Raw genomic sequence first — 13,604 nt, 5'->3', positions numbered from 1 at the left:
TTGTTACAGGCAGGTTACAGGTTACCGAGAACTAACATTTATTATATTCTTTCATTTATGCAATTCCATTTAATCCCCCCAACAAACCTGAGGTAGGTATTATTACCATTTTTACAGATTGGAAACAAAGGCACAAAGCTGTTAATAAAACAATACTTGGGGAGGAGACAGTGGCAGGGTTGGGGCTGGCATTTTCTGGTTCTAAAACTCCAGCCCTGTAAAATGGCTCAGGATAGCAAGAGAAAGACTATATCCAGTTAGGAAGTCACCTACACAGCAACCAATCAGGTCCAGGATATCCCATGAATCAACAGTTGCCGGGCAGTCTTCCCTCAGCCCAGCTAGTGGCTTGGAAGCCTTGTGGGCCACTTAGAAGTTTTGCCATTCTTGCCCAGGGTTCAGATACCTTGTGGGGAACAGATCTGGGGATAAGGGGAGAAGAAATGGGGAAATGGGAAGGAGAGAGATGTGGGTAGAAGAGGGGAGGAATGGCTAAATGTGAAAAATCACAGAAGGCCACTTGCTGGAAGTGAGAACATTTGGTCTGGACGCTTCATTTAAATATGAAGAAACTGAAACCCAAGGAAGGAAACGTCCCATCCAGAATTACCTAGAAACTCAGTGAGAAGGGTCTGAAATTGTGCTGTTAATGTGGTAGCCCCTAGCCACGTGTGACTATGGAGCACTTGAAATGTGACTAGTCCAAACTGAGATAAGCTAAAATTGCCAAATATGCATTGAATGTCAAAGATTGCATGTGGGGGGGGGAAATAATGTAAATTACTTCTATTTTTTATATTGATTGCATGTTGAAATATTTTGGATATATTGATACAGTCATAAAACATATACCAAAACATTTAATTACATATATGACTCACATTTGTGGTTCCCATTATATTCCCATTGGACAATGCTGAGCCGGAAACTTATCATCCATTCTTGAGGTGAGTGTCCCTACTCTGCTTCCCAGAAACTCTTCTAACAAGTCATTCTTTTACAACCTTTTATGTGCCAGTGGCTGAGAGGAGATCAAACTGTGGTCTAACTGAGGATAAGACCAAAACACAGCAAAAGATAACAGTGCTGCCAAGTTCTATCTTATGTACTTCCTAGAATGACAGTCCTTTACCAGCTCTGGTGTTCCCTTTCCATAGCGAACAATTTTTATGACACCTCCTTTACTGTTTTGAGATGAAGCTCGTAGATGGAAAACCTAACTACACACATAAGTTTCAAAAAACTAATAGTGTCTTAACCGTAACAGAAGAAAAGAAAATCCTTTCTAATAAAATGACGTTTCAGTATGCCAGAAAACAGCACACCTATACGTAGGATCACCCTGGGTATGAGAGTACAAATGCAGACAGAACACCACGAAGGGCATTGCCATCCCTCTTGGTAACTCTTTAGTAAATGCCTGAGCAAAAGAAAGTACAGCCTTCCTTCCATTTACCTGATAGTTACATTCCTGGAAAACACAGCACGTTACAACCTGGCAAATGTACTTCATCCTTACAGATAAAACACAGGCTCAAGATCAATGATTATGACTGGTTGGTTTTGTTTCCTTTTTTTTTTCCCCACTTACCTGAATGTTCAGTAGGACACTTGAAAGCCCGTGGGACAGACTATTCTTTCTTGTGTGATACTATCTTACAATGTACAAGACATCTAGTACTCTTGGCTCCTCCCTTCATCCGTTTGACAAAAAAAAAAAAAAAAAAAAAAAAAAAAATTTGTCCCTGTACATTTCCAAATCTCCCCCTAGCGGTGGGCCATCCTGGTTGGGAAGCCGCAGCGGTTATCAGTAGTCTCTGCCCGGCCCCAGCCTCCCCTGGGCCGTTCCCTTCCCCGACCAGGCCTTAGCTGCCCTGGCCTTCCCAGCTCTCTGGGCTAACCTCTCCTCTTCCTGAGCCTCCTGTGCTCTGCCCTTTTCCTGGAAAGCCCACTTTTTTGCTTGGGTAACTTACTGAAACTTTGGGTGTCTTATGCCCTATTTCCCAGCCTAATTCTTCCTGTCATGTTTTCCCCCTGGACTCGATGTTTCCGCACGGGTCCTTAGGACAGTTTCGGATTTCTACCCCAGTTCATACTTGGCTAGTCAGTGGGAGTTTAATGCCCGTGTCCGTCCGTCAATTCTCAGCTCCCGGAGTGCAGGGGCCACGCCCACCTCGTCCAGGCCGGTTGACCTGGGCGGAATCCTTCATTTCGGCCTGGAACTTAGTAAGGCGAACGACAAGCAGTTCTGAAACAACTGAGCGGACGACGGGGTTCCGAAAGAAGCCCGGGAGGCCGAAGCGTGATCACTGAGGCGGAAGGTTTTTTTTCCTCCCCAGGGCAGATGGGAGTTGAAATGGGAGACTTGGGGTGCCTTCGGGTCCACTGCAAGCAGTGTCTGCGGACTGCACGCTTGCGCCTGGGAGGCGGGGACCGCTGGGCGGACCACGTCACCCTGCGGCTGGTCCGCGGTGCCGAGAAGGGGCGGGGCGACCATAGAGAGGGCACCACGTAGCGAGCGGCCGGATGCGGTCACCATAGAGACGGGGACTGACAGCGAACGGAAGAGGAAGGAGGGGGCAGGGCTGTGAGGTGGCAGCGGCAGCAGCGGCGGAACCGGCGCCTCGGCCGGGCACTGGGGTCTGCTGCTCCTTCCTCTCCCTTCCCCCTGCGAGAGACGACAGGGGCGCCGCTCTGGACGACAGGAGCAGGTCCCACCCCCACGCCCTCGCCCCCGCTCCCCGGCACGGCGCTGGTCGTGGCGATCACATCCTTTGTCCGTCCGCCCCCCTGGCCCTGCTGCAGGGGCCTCCCGGCGCGGGCCTCGGGGTGTCCTTTGTGGCCCGTCGTCCGCAGGCGCAGGCAGGGCTGTGGCCCCCGCTGAAGGGCCTCAGCACGGGGTCTTGGCCCTACCCTGCCAGCTCCGCCGCCGGAACGAGCGGAGCTGAGTCCCCAGCCCCTCGGCAGCTCCGTGACGCAGCCGGTTTTATTGTGTTTTGAGGCTACCGGCTAAAAGTCGCTTTGAGCCTTCTTTCCAGGGCTGGAATTGGTCTGCGATCGCTGAGAGAGAGAGAGAGAGCAGGGGGGCCGGGCCTGGCACGGCAAAGCCGCAGCCCGCCGAGCCTCGGTCTGCTTTTCCGGGATCCCTGCGCGGCCTCTCGCTGCTTCTCGTCGTCTCGGTCTGGTTTGGTTTGGGTACCTGGGACCCCGGTAAAAGCAGACACGGAATGGCTCTTCCACAGCCAGAGTTACTGTCATTTGCCTCCTGTCTCCTGTAAGAGGGAGGTGTGGGCAGCAGCGGGCTCTCAGCATCTGGGATTGGGAGAAGGACGTCCAGCTCGATGTCTCCATCAGCCACCGTGCGCCTCTGAGAGGCTCTCAGTGTCGGACCCCCTACCTGCCCACCTCATGCGGTGGCCAGAACTCCTGGGTGCCATGCCAGGGGCTCCGGACCACTCCTGACTGGGAGGAGGGGTTACTCCAGCCCTGTGTTTCCTCAACACTGGGGAGCAGAGCAGAAAGGGGCCCTGATCTGTCCCCCAGCAGCCCTTTCAGTAAATTGAGTAAGAAATGTGCCCAGGGCCGGTCGCTCTTAAGGAAAGACCTATTGGGGTAGCTCCTCTAGTGGAGCCCCGGTTCTGACAAGGCATGTACTTTCCCCCTAACCTCTTCTTCAGAAGTTGTTGCTGGCTCTTGACTTAGTCTCCAGATGTGTGTAGTCCTACTTTGGGGGTTAGGTTTGGCAGGATTGAGTTTTGTTTCCTCCCCTTTCCGCTGGAAGACAGAGCTTAAGCCATTGATGGGCGACATTGACTCTAATATCACCATTGGGACTGAGGGTTAGATCCGGCACTTGGACGCCTGAAGGCCAGGCAGACAGGATCGTGAAGACAGGACAGTCCAGCTGACGGGGGATGCTGGGCCTGGAAGCGAACACGGCTTGCTCTGTTGCTGACCTCCCTGGCCCCAGGTTCCCCGGTTAAAACCGCAGGCCCACTGCTGGCCTGGCGCCCATCAACCCACCGATCGGTCCGCGAGGCCGTGCCCTCCGGGCTCGCACACGGCAGAGCCCACCACCATGCGCCTGAGCTCCCTGTTGGCTCTGCTGCGCCCAGCACTGCCCCTCATCCTGGGGCTGTCCCTGGGATGCAGCCTGAGCCTCTTGCGGGTTTCCTGGATCCAAGGTGAGGGAGAAGATCCCTGTGTAGAGGCTGTGGGGGAACCGGGAGGGCCGCAGAACCCTGACTCCAGAACTCGGCTTGACCAAAGCGATGAAGACTTCCAACCCCGCATTGTCCCCTACTACAGGGATCCCAACAAGCCTTACAAGAAGGTGCTCAGGTGAGAGCTGCGTGTGTACGTAGTCCCCTGACCCCACTGTCGGGCTGCTCCAAGTCCCCGCCTCTGCCTTCCCTGATATTCCGTTAGGCTCCTTGCAGTAATTCATACCATCATGGTTTGTTTCTATTTTTTTTCCCTCCTCCGCAGTCTAAGAAAGTCTCACCCATTGGTGTTACATTAGTGTTGGATGTTCTCAACTAGGGTAGGAATTGCATTGACTTCATCTGATCCACCATTAGTAGACCCCTCCCCAAATCAACTCTCGTGTCAGCCATTCAGAAGATGCTTCCTTCAGCAACTAATTAATAGTGATGAGGAAGTCTCTTGCTTCTCTTTTCTCACCTCCAGTTCTCTCAGTCTAGGACGATGTATATGCTACACAAGCTGGGTTCCTAGAAATGAGGGAGTTAACCCTTGACATGCTGGCCTCTCCACAGGACTCGGTACATCCAGACAGAGCTGGGCTCTCGGGAGCGGCTGCTGGTGGCTGTCCTGACCTCGCGGGCCACACTGTCCACTTTGGCTGTGGCCGTGAACCGCACAGTGGCCCACCACTTCCCTCGGTTACTCTACTTCACTGGGCAGCGAGGGGCCCGGGCTCCAGCGGGGATGCAGGTGGTGTCTCATGGGGACGAGCGGCCGGCCTGGCTCATGTCAGAGACACTGCGCCATCTTCACACACACTTCGGGGCCGACTACGACTGGTTCTTCATCATGCAGGACGACACATATGTGCAGGCGCCCCGCCTGGCAGCGCTTGCCGGCCACCTCAGCATCAACCAGGACCTGTACTTGGGCCGCGCGGAGGAGTTCATTGGCGCGGGCGAGCAGGCCCGGTACTGCCACGGCGGCTTCGGCTACCTGTTGTCACGGAGCCTCCTGCTCCGACTGCGGCCGCATTTGGATGGCTGCCGAGGAGACATCCTCAGTGCCCGGCCCGACGAGTGGCTTGGCCGCTGCCTCATCGACTCTCTGGGTGTCGGCTGTGTCTCGCAGCACCAGGTGACGGCCCCTTCCAATCAGCCCCAGTCCCTGGCAGCTTAGTGGCGACGGAGGGCACGGTCTCCAGGCCGGGTGCTGCCGGCCCCTTCCCTGCAGCACCTCGGAGCCGCTGCTTGGCTCTTCCCAGGCCGAGTGCCCCTCTGGCTGCTGCTCGCCTTGGGCGGTCTTAGACCCAGGGGCTGTCAAAGTCAGTGGCCCTGTGAGCAGGGCAGAAAGGTGTTTTCTATTTGTCAACCCCCCCATCTGCCCCCACCCATTGCCCCCTCCCCCACCATATGCAGTTTCGTACAACCTGGGAATGTTCTAGAGATGGCCGCTCTCCTGGAGGGCTGCCTCGAGAGGGACTGGCAAAGAGGAGAGGAAGCCGGCACCTTAGGAGTGCTTCCTGGCTCCTGGCGTGCGTTTTCTGGAGAAACCCGGCGGGGGGGGGTCCCTGGGGGAGAGAGCACCCTCAGTTGCCTGCTGCATATTCTTCTTTCCAACATCCGATGGTGAGGCCAAGGCCAAGGTTAAAGGGACACTGGATGGAGCTCCAGTTCCCTCGCCCTTCCGCAGCAGCGGCAGTGGTAGGGGGTGAATGCTGGGCTGGTTGGGGTGCTTGGGACCGGCGGCCCTCTGTGCAGCATTGACTGGTCTGATTGGTCCCTCCAGGGGCAGCAGTACCGCTCATTTGAACTGGCCAAAAACAGAGACCCGGAGAAGGAGGGGAGCTCGGCTTTCCTGAGTGCCTTCGCAGTGCACCCCGTATCCGAGGGGACCCTCATGTATCGGCTCCACAAGCGCTTCAGCGCGCTGGAGCTGGAGCGGGTGTACAGCGAAATAGAGCAACTGCAGGTGAGCGAGGAGGGCGGGGTCCCAGCACGCAGGCGGCTGAGAGGGGAGACTGGTGGGGTGGAAGGAGGCTGACCGCACCTAAGTTTAAAGCAACCCCAGAGAGGAGGGGCCCCTGGGTCCAGGTCAGTCAGCGTATCAGCTCCTGGAAAGACTTGGATGCAGTTAGAAGGGGTTGCAGGCGAGCCCTGAGGCTCAGGACTCGGTATGGTGCTTGGGATAGTTCCAGCCCCTCTCCAGCGGTGCCTCCACGGAGGACACAGCTACCCCCAAGTCCCCGAACTTCTAGCGCTGTCCTTAAAAAACCCGAGGGTGGAAGAATATTCTAGTTGACTGTGGAGCTGTCAGAGAGGAAGTACAGGTGAACACAAAGGTCCTGTTCTCAGGAGGATGGGCGTACTCTGGGTAAGGGAGGGAGAGGCCTCCGGGCTCCTTCGATTAGGGGATGCCTTACCGTCCTCGGTCAGCCAAAGCTGGTTCTGCCCCCGCCCCGCCGCGGCCTCACTGCACCTCAGATTCAGACGCCTACTGCGTTTACAGACAGTGAATGGAAGGTGCAGAGAGTGGGGTGATTGGCCAAGGGGCACCCGGCTACGTGTCAGGACGGAGCCCGGAGCCCGGGACGGGGCGGGGCCTGAGTACCCAGCCGAGCGCTAACCACGTGTCCCTCCGCCCCTAGGCGCAGATCCGGAACCTGACCGCGCTGACCCCCGAGGGGGAGGCTGGGCTGAGCTGGCCCGTGGGGCTGCCGGCCCCGTTCACTCCGCGCTCTCGGTTTGAGGTGCTGGGCTGGGACTACTTCACAGAGCAGCACATCTTCTCCTGTGCAGACGGGGCACCTAAGTGCCCACTGCAAGGGGCCAGCCGGGCAGATGTGGGCGACGCGGTGGAGACGGCTCTGGAGCAGCTGAATCGGCGCTACCAGCCCCGCCTGCGCTTCCAGAAGCAGCGGCTGCTCAACGGCTACCGGCGCTTCGACCCGGCGCGGGGCATGGAGTACACCCTGGACCTGCTGCTGGAAGCCGTGACACAGCGCGGGCACCGGCGCGCCCTGGCCCGCAGGGTCAGCCTGCTGCGGCCGCTGAGCCGGGTGGAAATCCTGCCGATGCCCTACGTTACCGAGGCCACCCGCGTGCAGCTGGTGCTGCCCCTCCTGGTGGCCGAGGCCGCCGCAGCCCCGGCTTTCCTCGAGGCTTTTGCCGCCAGCGTTCTGGAGCCCCGAGAGCACGCGCTGCTCACCCTGCTGCTGGTCTATGGGCCGCGGGAGGGTGGCCGAGGGGCCCTGGACCCGTTTCTGGGGGTGAAGTCTGCAGCGGCCGAGCTGGAGCGACGCTACCCTGGGACGAGGCTGGCCTGGCTCGCAGTGCGGGCCGACGCCCCTTCCCAGGTGCGGCTCATGGACGTGGTGTCTAAGAAGCACCCGGTAGACACGCTTTTCTTCCTCACCACCGTGTGGACCCGGCCGGGGGCGGAAGTGCTCAACCGCTGCCGCATGAATGCCATCTCCGGCTGGCAGGCCTTCTTCCCCGTTCACTTCCAGGAGTTCCACCCCGCCCTGGCACCGCAGAGGTCTCCCCCCGGGCCCCCGGGGCCCGGCCCCGACCCCCCATCCCCTCCGGGTGCTGACCCTGCCCGCGGGGCTCCCGGAGGAGGCCGGTTCGACCGCCACGCGTCCGCGGAGGGCTGCTTCTACAATGCCGACTACCTGGCGGCACGCGCCCGGCTGGCTGCTGAACTGGCAGGCCAGGAAGAGGAGGAAGCCCTGGAGGGGCTGGAGGTGATGGATGTGTTCCTCCGGTTCTCAGGGCTCCACCTCTTCCGGGCCGTGGAGCCAGGGCTGGTGCAGAAGTTCTCGCTGCGGGACTGCAGCCCCCGGCTCAGCGAGGAACTCTACCACCGCTGCCGCCTGAGCAACCTGGAGGGGCTGGCGGGCCGCGCACAGCTCGCCATGGCCCTGTTCGAGCAGGAGCAGGGCAACAGCACCTAGCGCCTGGGCGCGGCCCCCTTCCACCGTGCCCGGGGTGGGCAAGGCAAGATGGACGGACAGATGGAGAGCTTGTGGCTGTATTTTTTTTTTTTTTAATAAGAAAATGTGATTAAAAGTGTCTTCTGCCAAAGTGTTTTTAGGTCTAGGGAAATGGAGTCAGGAGGACACTGAGGGAGGGGCTGGGGAGCTTTTGGACCCACCGCCTCCCCTTTGCTCCTCTCTCCCAGTTGCCAATGACCACACAGCTGCTGTCAGATGAATGACCTTTAATCCAGTTCCCCGCCTCACCGGAAGGCAGGCAGGCCACAGAGGGGCGACGGCAGAGCCCCCGGGGACAGGGCAGCCTGGCCCGCGGCGCGCGTGCTTGCTCGCAGGGCTCCTAGGTGTTGCGCACCACCAGCGACTGCTCCAGCTCTTGCCTGCGCTGCTGGATCTGTAGAGAAATCGGAGCAGGGGCAGGGTTAAGGTGCTGCTGGTGAGTGACAATGCGGCCCCAACCACCCACGCCGGCCCCCAGGAGAGCCAGGGAGCAGGGGGGCTCCCACGAGGTGAGGGGCGGGGCGGAGCGGCCGGGCGCCCTCGAGGCTGAGGAGGGAGGTGTCTTGGAGTGAGGGGGTGGCCCGCGGTGCCTGGGCCCCTCCACACCTTGCAGTAGAAGTAGCGGCTGACGGCTTCCTGGGACCAGGGCTGGTGGTAGAACTCCGCCCGGCGCTCCTCCTCGGGGTTGCCGGCCACATCCGTCATCACCTGGGGGGGAGCAGAGGGGTCAGCCCTGAGCGCGGACCACCCCCAGCCCCTGTGTGCGACCTGTGCTGTCTTCCCCATATGCTTGTCTTCTATCCAGTGCTCCCCGAGTCCCCTTCACCTTGAGGTCCCGGCTCTGGGAGCAGAGCAGGTCTTGGATGTAGCCTTTGGGGTCTCTGGAGAAGCTTAGCATGAAGTCCCTCTGGATCTTGAGCTGGTTTATGGACTCAATCGTCTCGTGGATCTGCAGGTAGAAAGACAGACGCTCTCACCTGGCTGGGGCGATGTGGGAGAAGAGGGGAAGGAGGAGGGAGGCCCGTGGGGGAAGGGCCGCTGCTGTTCCCTTGAAGAACAGCCCCGGGGGCCCCGTTCCTCTGCGGTCCCAGGGAAGGGGGTACACGTGTCCTCCCTGTCTCCTGAGGCTCGTGCTCATGCCTGTCCTGTCTGCACTCTGTCATTTCCGGGCTAACGTCCCACTGCAACTCAGGGCCCTGGCCCCACCTTACTGTCCAGAGCGCTGATCTCCTGCTGGTTGGCCGTGGACAGGAGGAAGCTGCTCATCTGCCCCTTCAGCGGCTCCTCCACCTCCACATCAATGTCATAGCATGCCGTCTTCTTCTGGTCCGACGGGTCCACGCTGCCAGGAAGTCCAGCCCGTGGCGCTCACCTGCCCCCGCGGAGGCCAAGGGCCCCGGGGGGCAGAGGCAGTGGGGCAGGAAGGGGCACCAACGATTCCCTGGCCTGAGGACCGAGCCAGGGGCCTCACCTGATGACATGGTTGATGACAATGGGGTCCGGGGGCAGCAGCAGAGCCGTGAGGCGCTGGGGAATCTCAGAGAACTTCAGCCGGGGACAGTCGAAAATCTGAAGTGGGAGAGGTCATTCTTGTGCTTGAAAAGAGCATAACTACAGTCCCAGACCCTTCCGTCCTGGAAAGGCCGCAGGAAGCCAGGAGCGAGTCTAACTGCTCAGTGTTCACCGGGCTGGAACGGGGCGGGGGGAGCGGGGGCCCTGCGGTGGGTGTGGCGCAGCGCTTGACGGTGGGCCCTGGTCGGCCTGCCTCGGTGCCGCTCCTGCTCCCACCGCTTCCGACGCAGCCCGAGCAAGCTCGAGCAAGCTCCGTGGCGGCGCAGGCCTCAGCCGCTCCCCCTCGGAATGGGGCTAATGCTAGGACCCTCTGCCAGGATTGTGGCGGGAATCCAATGAGTCAGAACACAAAGCGCTTGGAACAGGGCTGCACGGCCTGTGCTCTGGGCTCAATAAACATCAACTCTTCTTTTCACTCCTCAGGTTTATCTGCTGTGTTTATTTGAACTTGATCAATAATCTCGACTTCAGTAGAACTTTCATCACGTCCCTGTCAGAGCAATTCGATCTTCCTAACTGCCCGGCAGCTTAGATGGCACAGATAAGGAACGAGGCTCAGAATGGCGAGGTCACTCACCCAGAGTCAGGGCCAGGACCAGAACCCAAGGGTCCCACCGCAAGTGCCAAGCATATTACATTCCCAAAAGCCTTGTAGGGTTCTGCACCGTCCTGCCCTGGGGCGGCCGAAATGCAGCCCAGAGCTGTGCCCCGGGAGAGCCTGGGCTGGGACCCCACTCTCTGGCTCCAGGACCGTGACTACAGTGTCTAAAGCCTGGGAATCTAGAAGGGGGGGCGGTGTTACCTTAGCGGAGGCACTTCCCCTACCGTTGGCTCTGCCTGCTCCCCATGTCCCCGTGCTCAGGGTACCTGCTGGAAGTATTTGTCCCCATTGATGTACTCCTTGTCGTGTGAGTCCTGCAGCCGGTTGGTCTTCACGTACTGCCACAGGGCCTGGACGATGGCTGAGCGGCTCTGGGTGTGCAGCCCCAGCAGGCGGGCCAGGCGGGGGTCCAGTTTGAACTGGGGGGGCTGGGGAAAGGGGACCATGAAAATTCAGGAGTGGAAAGAGCTCAAGCAGCTTGGGGCTGGGAAAGGGGGGTGGGAGATGCGGTGACTGGGCTTCTTGGAAAGGCGCTTCCGGAGAAGACAGAGGGGGCGGGGTCTCCTGGGGTGTGTGCCTTGGAGGCGTCTGCCCAGCCTAAGAGAGAGGGCGTGGGGGGCCCAGGCCCCCAAGGCACGCACCCCAGGAGACCCCGTGGTGGCGGCGCGGCGGGGGCTGGCACGGACCTGGTAGTCCAGCATGAGGAGCAGCGTGCAGCGCACGCTCAGGTCCCCCGGCCTCTTCACCTGGAACCCGTCTGTCTCCTGGGTGGTGGGCGTCCGGTGCCACTGTCCACGGGGAGAGAGCTGAGTCACGTCACAGGCCCTTCTGGGCTGGGAGGGCCTGGGGGTCTAGGGTGGTCCCCGATCCAAGTCTGTGCAGCGGATGGGCCTGCGGGACTCGGGCCTGCGGGAGGCTGGCAATCCCAGGGCAAGCGGGGTCCAAGCCTCACCTCAACTAGGTGGTTGTCAGGGCCGTAGAGGTCTTTGTCCAGCTCAATGACAAGACTCTTGAAGAAGGAAGAGAACTTTCGCTTCTGCTTGCTGGGCTGTGGGAGAGGAATAGGGACCGTGGGGGCAGAACAGGGACCGTGGGGGCAGAATGAGTCAGGAAGGGCAGGGCTGGTTGGGTAGGGCGGCAAGGTTAGAAGCAGGCCTCTGCACCCCGCTCTCTCTTGAGGCTACCCCCCAGCCAGGGCCGATCCCCCAACCCTCCGTGCAGACGTCTAGTTTGGTCCTCAGCCCAGCCCCGTACCCACCCCAGGACACTTGGAGAGACCTGGGCCAGGACGTACGTCATCCAGGAGCTTCCCCTCCACCCGCAGCTCCCAGGAGGCGATGCTGCCGTCAGAATCCTCCGCATCGGGCTTCGCAGGGTTAAAGGTATTGGAGATATAAAGACGCAGCTTCCGCTTTTGCTGTAGAAATAAGGAGCGTCCCACAGAGTGAGCACTGTGTGCCCCCCTCCTGGGCCACCCCGCTTCTCCATTCTGGGAACGGGGCGTAGAGCCCTCTTCCCGCCCCCAAACTGAGGCACCTTCATCGGCCTTTTCAGAGCCTCCTGGATGTCCACCCGCTTCCGCATGATGGTTTGATCCAGTTTCCTCTCAAACGCCAGGAGGTCCATGTAAGCCTGGGACTCGGGGACCAGCTCCCGGATCTGGAAGAGGAGGAGCAAGGCAGGGAACCAGGGGCTCAGCCAATCTTCTAGGTGGAATGTGTGTGTGTCATGTGACCCCAGGGTACACAGAGATGAAGGGGAGCTGGCTGGTTCTGGGACTTTGAGAGTGACAATGAAACCTCTCCCCAGGATTCCATATCCAGCAGTAGCGGCCTCATGTGTAGGGATAAAAATCGCTTCTCCCTCTAGGGAGACCCATGCATTTCATCACTAGGGGAGGCCGGAGCCCAGCAAACTCTCAGGCTTCATCTCCTCCTCTTGGTCTTCCTTTTGTCGGACAGCCACTGGGCTTTCTTGGGGTGTCTGCAAAGCGGCTAAGGCCTTGGGGTCCCTGAGACATGTAGGGGATGTGGTTGCTGGCCTCTCCCCTGGGTCCTCACCCAGCCACTCCAACTGATGTCTCAACCATGGTCCTACTCCCTACCCAGCTCCGCAGGTCTCGGGACGGCTGGAATTCAGTCCGCCACACCCCGGGCCCAGGATGCTCCCGACCGACCCTTTTTGATTCTGTTCCTTCCCTCTGCCCCACCCCCTCCTTCTGGCCTGGGGAGCCTCACTTCTTAATTAGCTTTTTAAAACAAAAAGTAAAAGTGACTGTGACCGCTAAAGCTCTGCTCCATAGGGGGGAGGGGAGACAAATGAGGTGGGAGGGGTGGAGGGTGAGGAGGTGGAACAGCAAGAGGTGGGGGCGAGCCGGGGGCTGCTGTGAAAGGCACTCACCCTTTGAGGGAGGATTTTGTCAGCCATCTTCCTCCTCTTGGCACTGTACATTTTTTAAAGAAAAAACCAGGTTACCATGGCGACAGATCTGGGAGTAACGAGGCCACCTGCTAAATTATCCCGACATCTCCGCCCGCCTGGCTGGGGTTCCCACAGCCCGCTCCTCTGCCCACCCAAGGGGCGAGGATGGTCGTGTGTGGCGTTGGTGCTCTGTCCCCTCCCGGGGAGCAGAGGAGACTGTCACGCCTCTGGCCTGAGAGCCCCCGCCTGCCCCATCACATCCTCAGGGCCAGGCAAATGTAGACTTAGGAGGGGCTGGAGGGGGGGGCCTGCAGAAGTGTTTGGGGGAACTGGGGAAGGAGGGAGGACAGGGAGAGCGCGGACGGGTCTGATGGCTCCCCTGTGCTGCCAGGCTGGGGTGCGCGGTCCAAGGGAGGGGATCCGGCCCCCTGACCCCAATCCCTGGAACAGGTGATGGCATGAAGCCAGTGAGGACCAGGATGGCACCCCTGCCACCCTGGGCTTGAAAGGAGCTGCTGACAGGCAGACAGTCCTGCCCTTGGACCCAGGGACACACCCATAGGGATCCAGGCAGAGAGTGTGTGTGTGTGGGGGGGGACATTTTCCCGAGGGACGTGACTTTGGGCTGGAATTGGAGGTTTCTTGGCCCACTAGCTGCTTCTGATGCCCAAAAGCACCCCAGAAAATCCTTGGTGAGTTGAGATGAGAGCCCAGCCTAAAGGACGGCTCTACACTGCCCCCATGTGGTGTTCTCAACCACTGCCCCTCCCTGTCCAAAAATCGAAGGCTAGGCAAGCAGCTTTCATGAAA

General features: G+C 59.5%; 2 protein-coding genes across 4 annotated transcripts in view; one reads left to right on the top strand and one right to left on the bottom strand.

The window, feature by feature from the left end:
• The first annotated feature begins 2,600 nt into the window (after positions 1-2,600).
• CHPF2 (chondroitin polymerizing factor 2) lies at positions 2,601-8,328 on the top strand. Its single transcript, XM_054593449.1, has 4 exons — positions 2,601-4,341; positions 4,779-5,343; positions 5,995-6,177; positions 6,854-8,328. Exons 1-4 carry the CDS (start codon positions 4,079-4,081, stop codon positions 8,159-8,161), a joined length of 2,319 nt encoding a protein of 772 aa, XP_054449424.1. The 5' UTR covers positions 2,601-4,078; the 3' UTR covers positions 8,162-8,328.
• An 85-nt stretch (positions 8,329-8,413) lies between these two features.
• Positions 8,414-13,604, bottom strand: part of SMARCD3 (SWI/SNF related, matrix associated, actin dependent regulator of chromatin, subfamily d, member 3) — a 30,404-nt gene continuing 25,213 nt past the window's right edge. For 2 of the 3 annotated variants that reach the window (XM_054593453.1, XM_054593450.1), the window contains 11 exons: positions 12,774-12,816; positions 11,910-12,032; positions 11,632-11,790; positions 11,326-11,421; positions 11,060-11,161; positions 10,640-10,801; positions 9,672-9,769; positions 9,407-9,542; positions 9,027-9,149; positions 8,807-8,908; positions 8,414-8,594 (listed from right to left, as the gene is read on the bottom strand). In XM_054593453.1, the coding sequence (XP_054449428.1) occupies positions 8,541-8,594; positions 8,807-8,908; positions 9,027-9,149; positions 9,407-9,542; positions 9,672-9,769; positions 10,640-10,801; positions 11,060-11,161; positions 11,326-11,421; positions 11,632-11,790; positions 11,910-12,032; positions 12,774-12,816 (1,198 nt within the window). In that variant the 3' untranslated portion in view covers positions 8,414-8,540. The remainder of the gene's footprint in view (positions 8,595-8,806; positions 8,909-9,026; positions 9,150-9,406; positions 9,543-9,671; positions 9,770-10,639; positions 10,802-11,059; positions 11,162-11,325; positions 11,422-11,631; positions 11,791-11,909; positions 12,033-12,773; positions 12,817-13,604) is intronic. The other variant, XM_054593452.1, reaches the window with a different exon arrangement.

This window comes from Pteronotus mesoamericanus, unplaced genomic scaffold (genome assembly GCF_021234165.1).
Source record: "Pteronotus mesoamericanus isolate MK-2021 breed Mesoamerican mustached bat unplaced genomic scaffold, CSHL_Meso_final scaffold_409, whole genome shotgun sequence".
NCBI lineage: Eukaryota > Metazoa > Chordata > Mammalia > Chiroptera > Mormoopidae > Pteronotus > Pteronotus mesoamericanus.
This window is presented reverse-complemented; position numbering and strand designations above follow the sequence as displayed.

Excerpts from the sequence above, each read along its gene's own strand:
- CHPF2 (XM_054593449.1), top strand. The coding sequence starts at position 4,079 with ATGCGCCTGAGCTCCCTGTTGGCTCTGCTGCGCCCAGCACTGCCCCTC. Across the intron at positions 4,342-4,778 it reads CCTTACAAGAAGGTGCTCAG|GACTCGGTACATCCAGACAG; the intron begins GTGAGAGCTGCG and ends GCCTCTCCACAG. Across the intron at positions 6,178-6,853 it reads GCGAAATAGAGCAACTGCAG|GCGCAGATCCGGAACCTGAC; the intron begins GTGAGCGAGGAG and ends CTCCGCCCCTAG.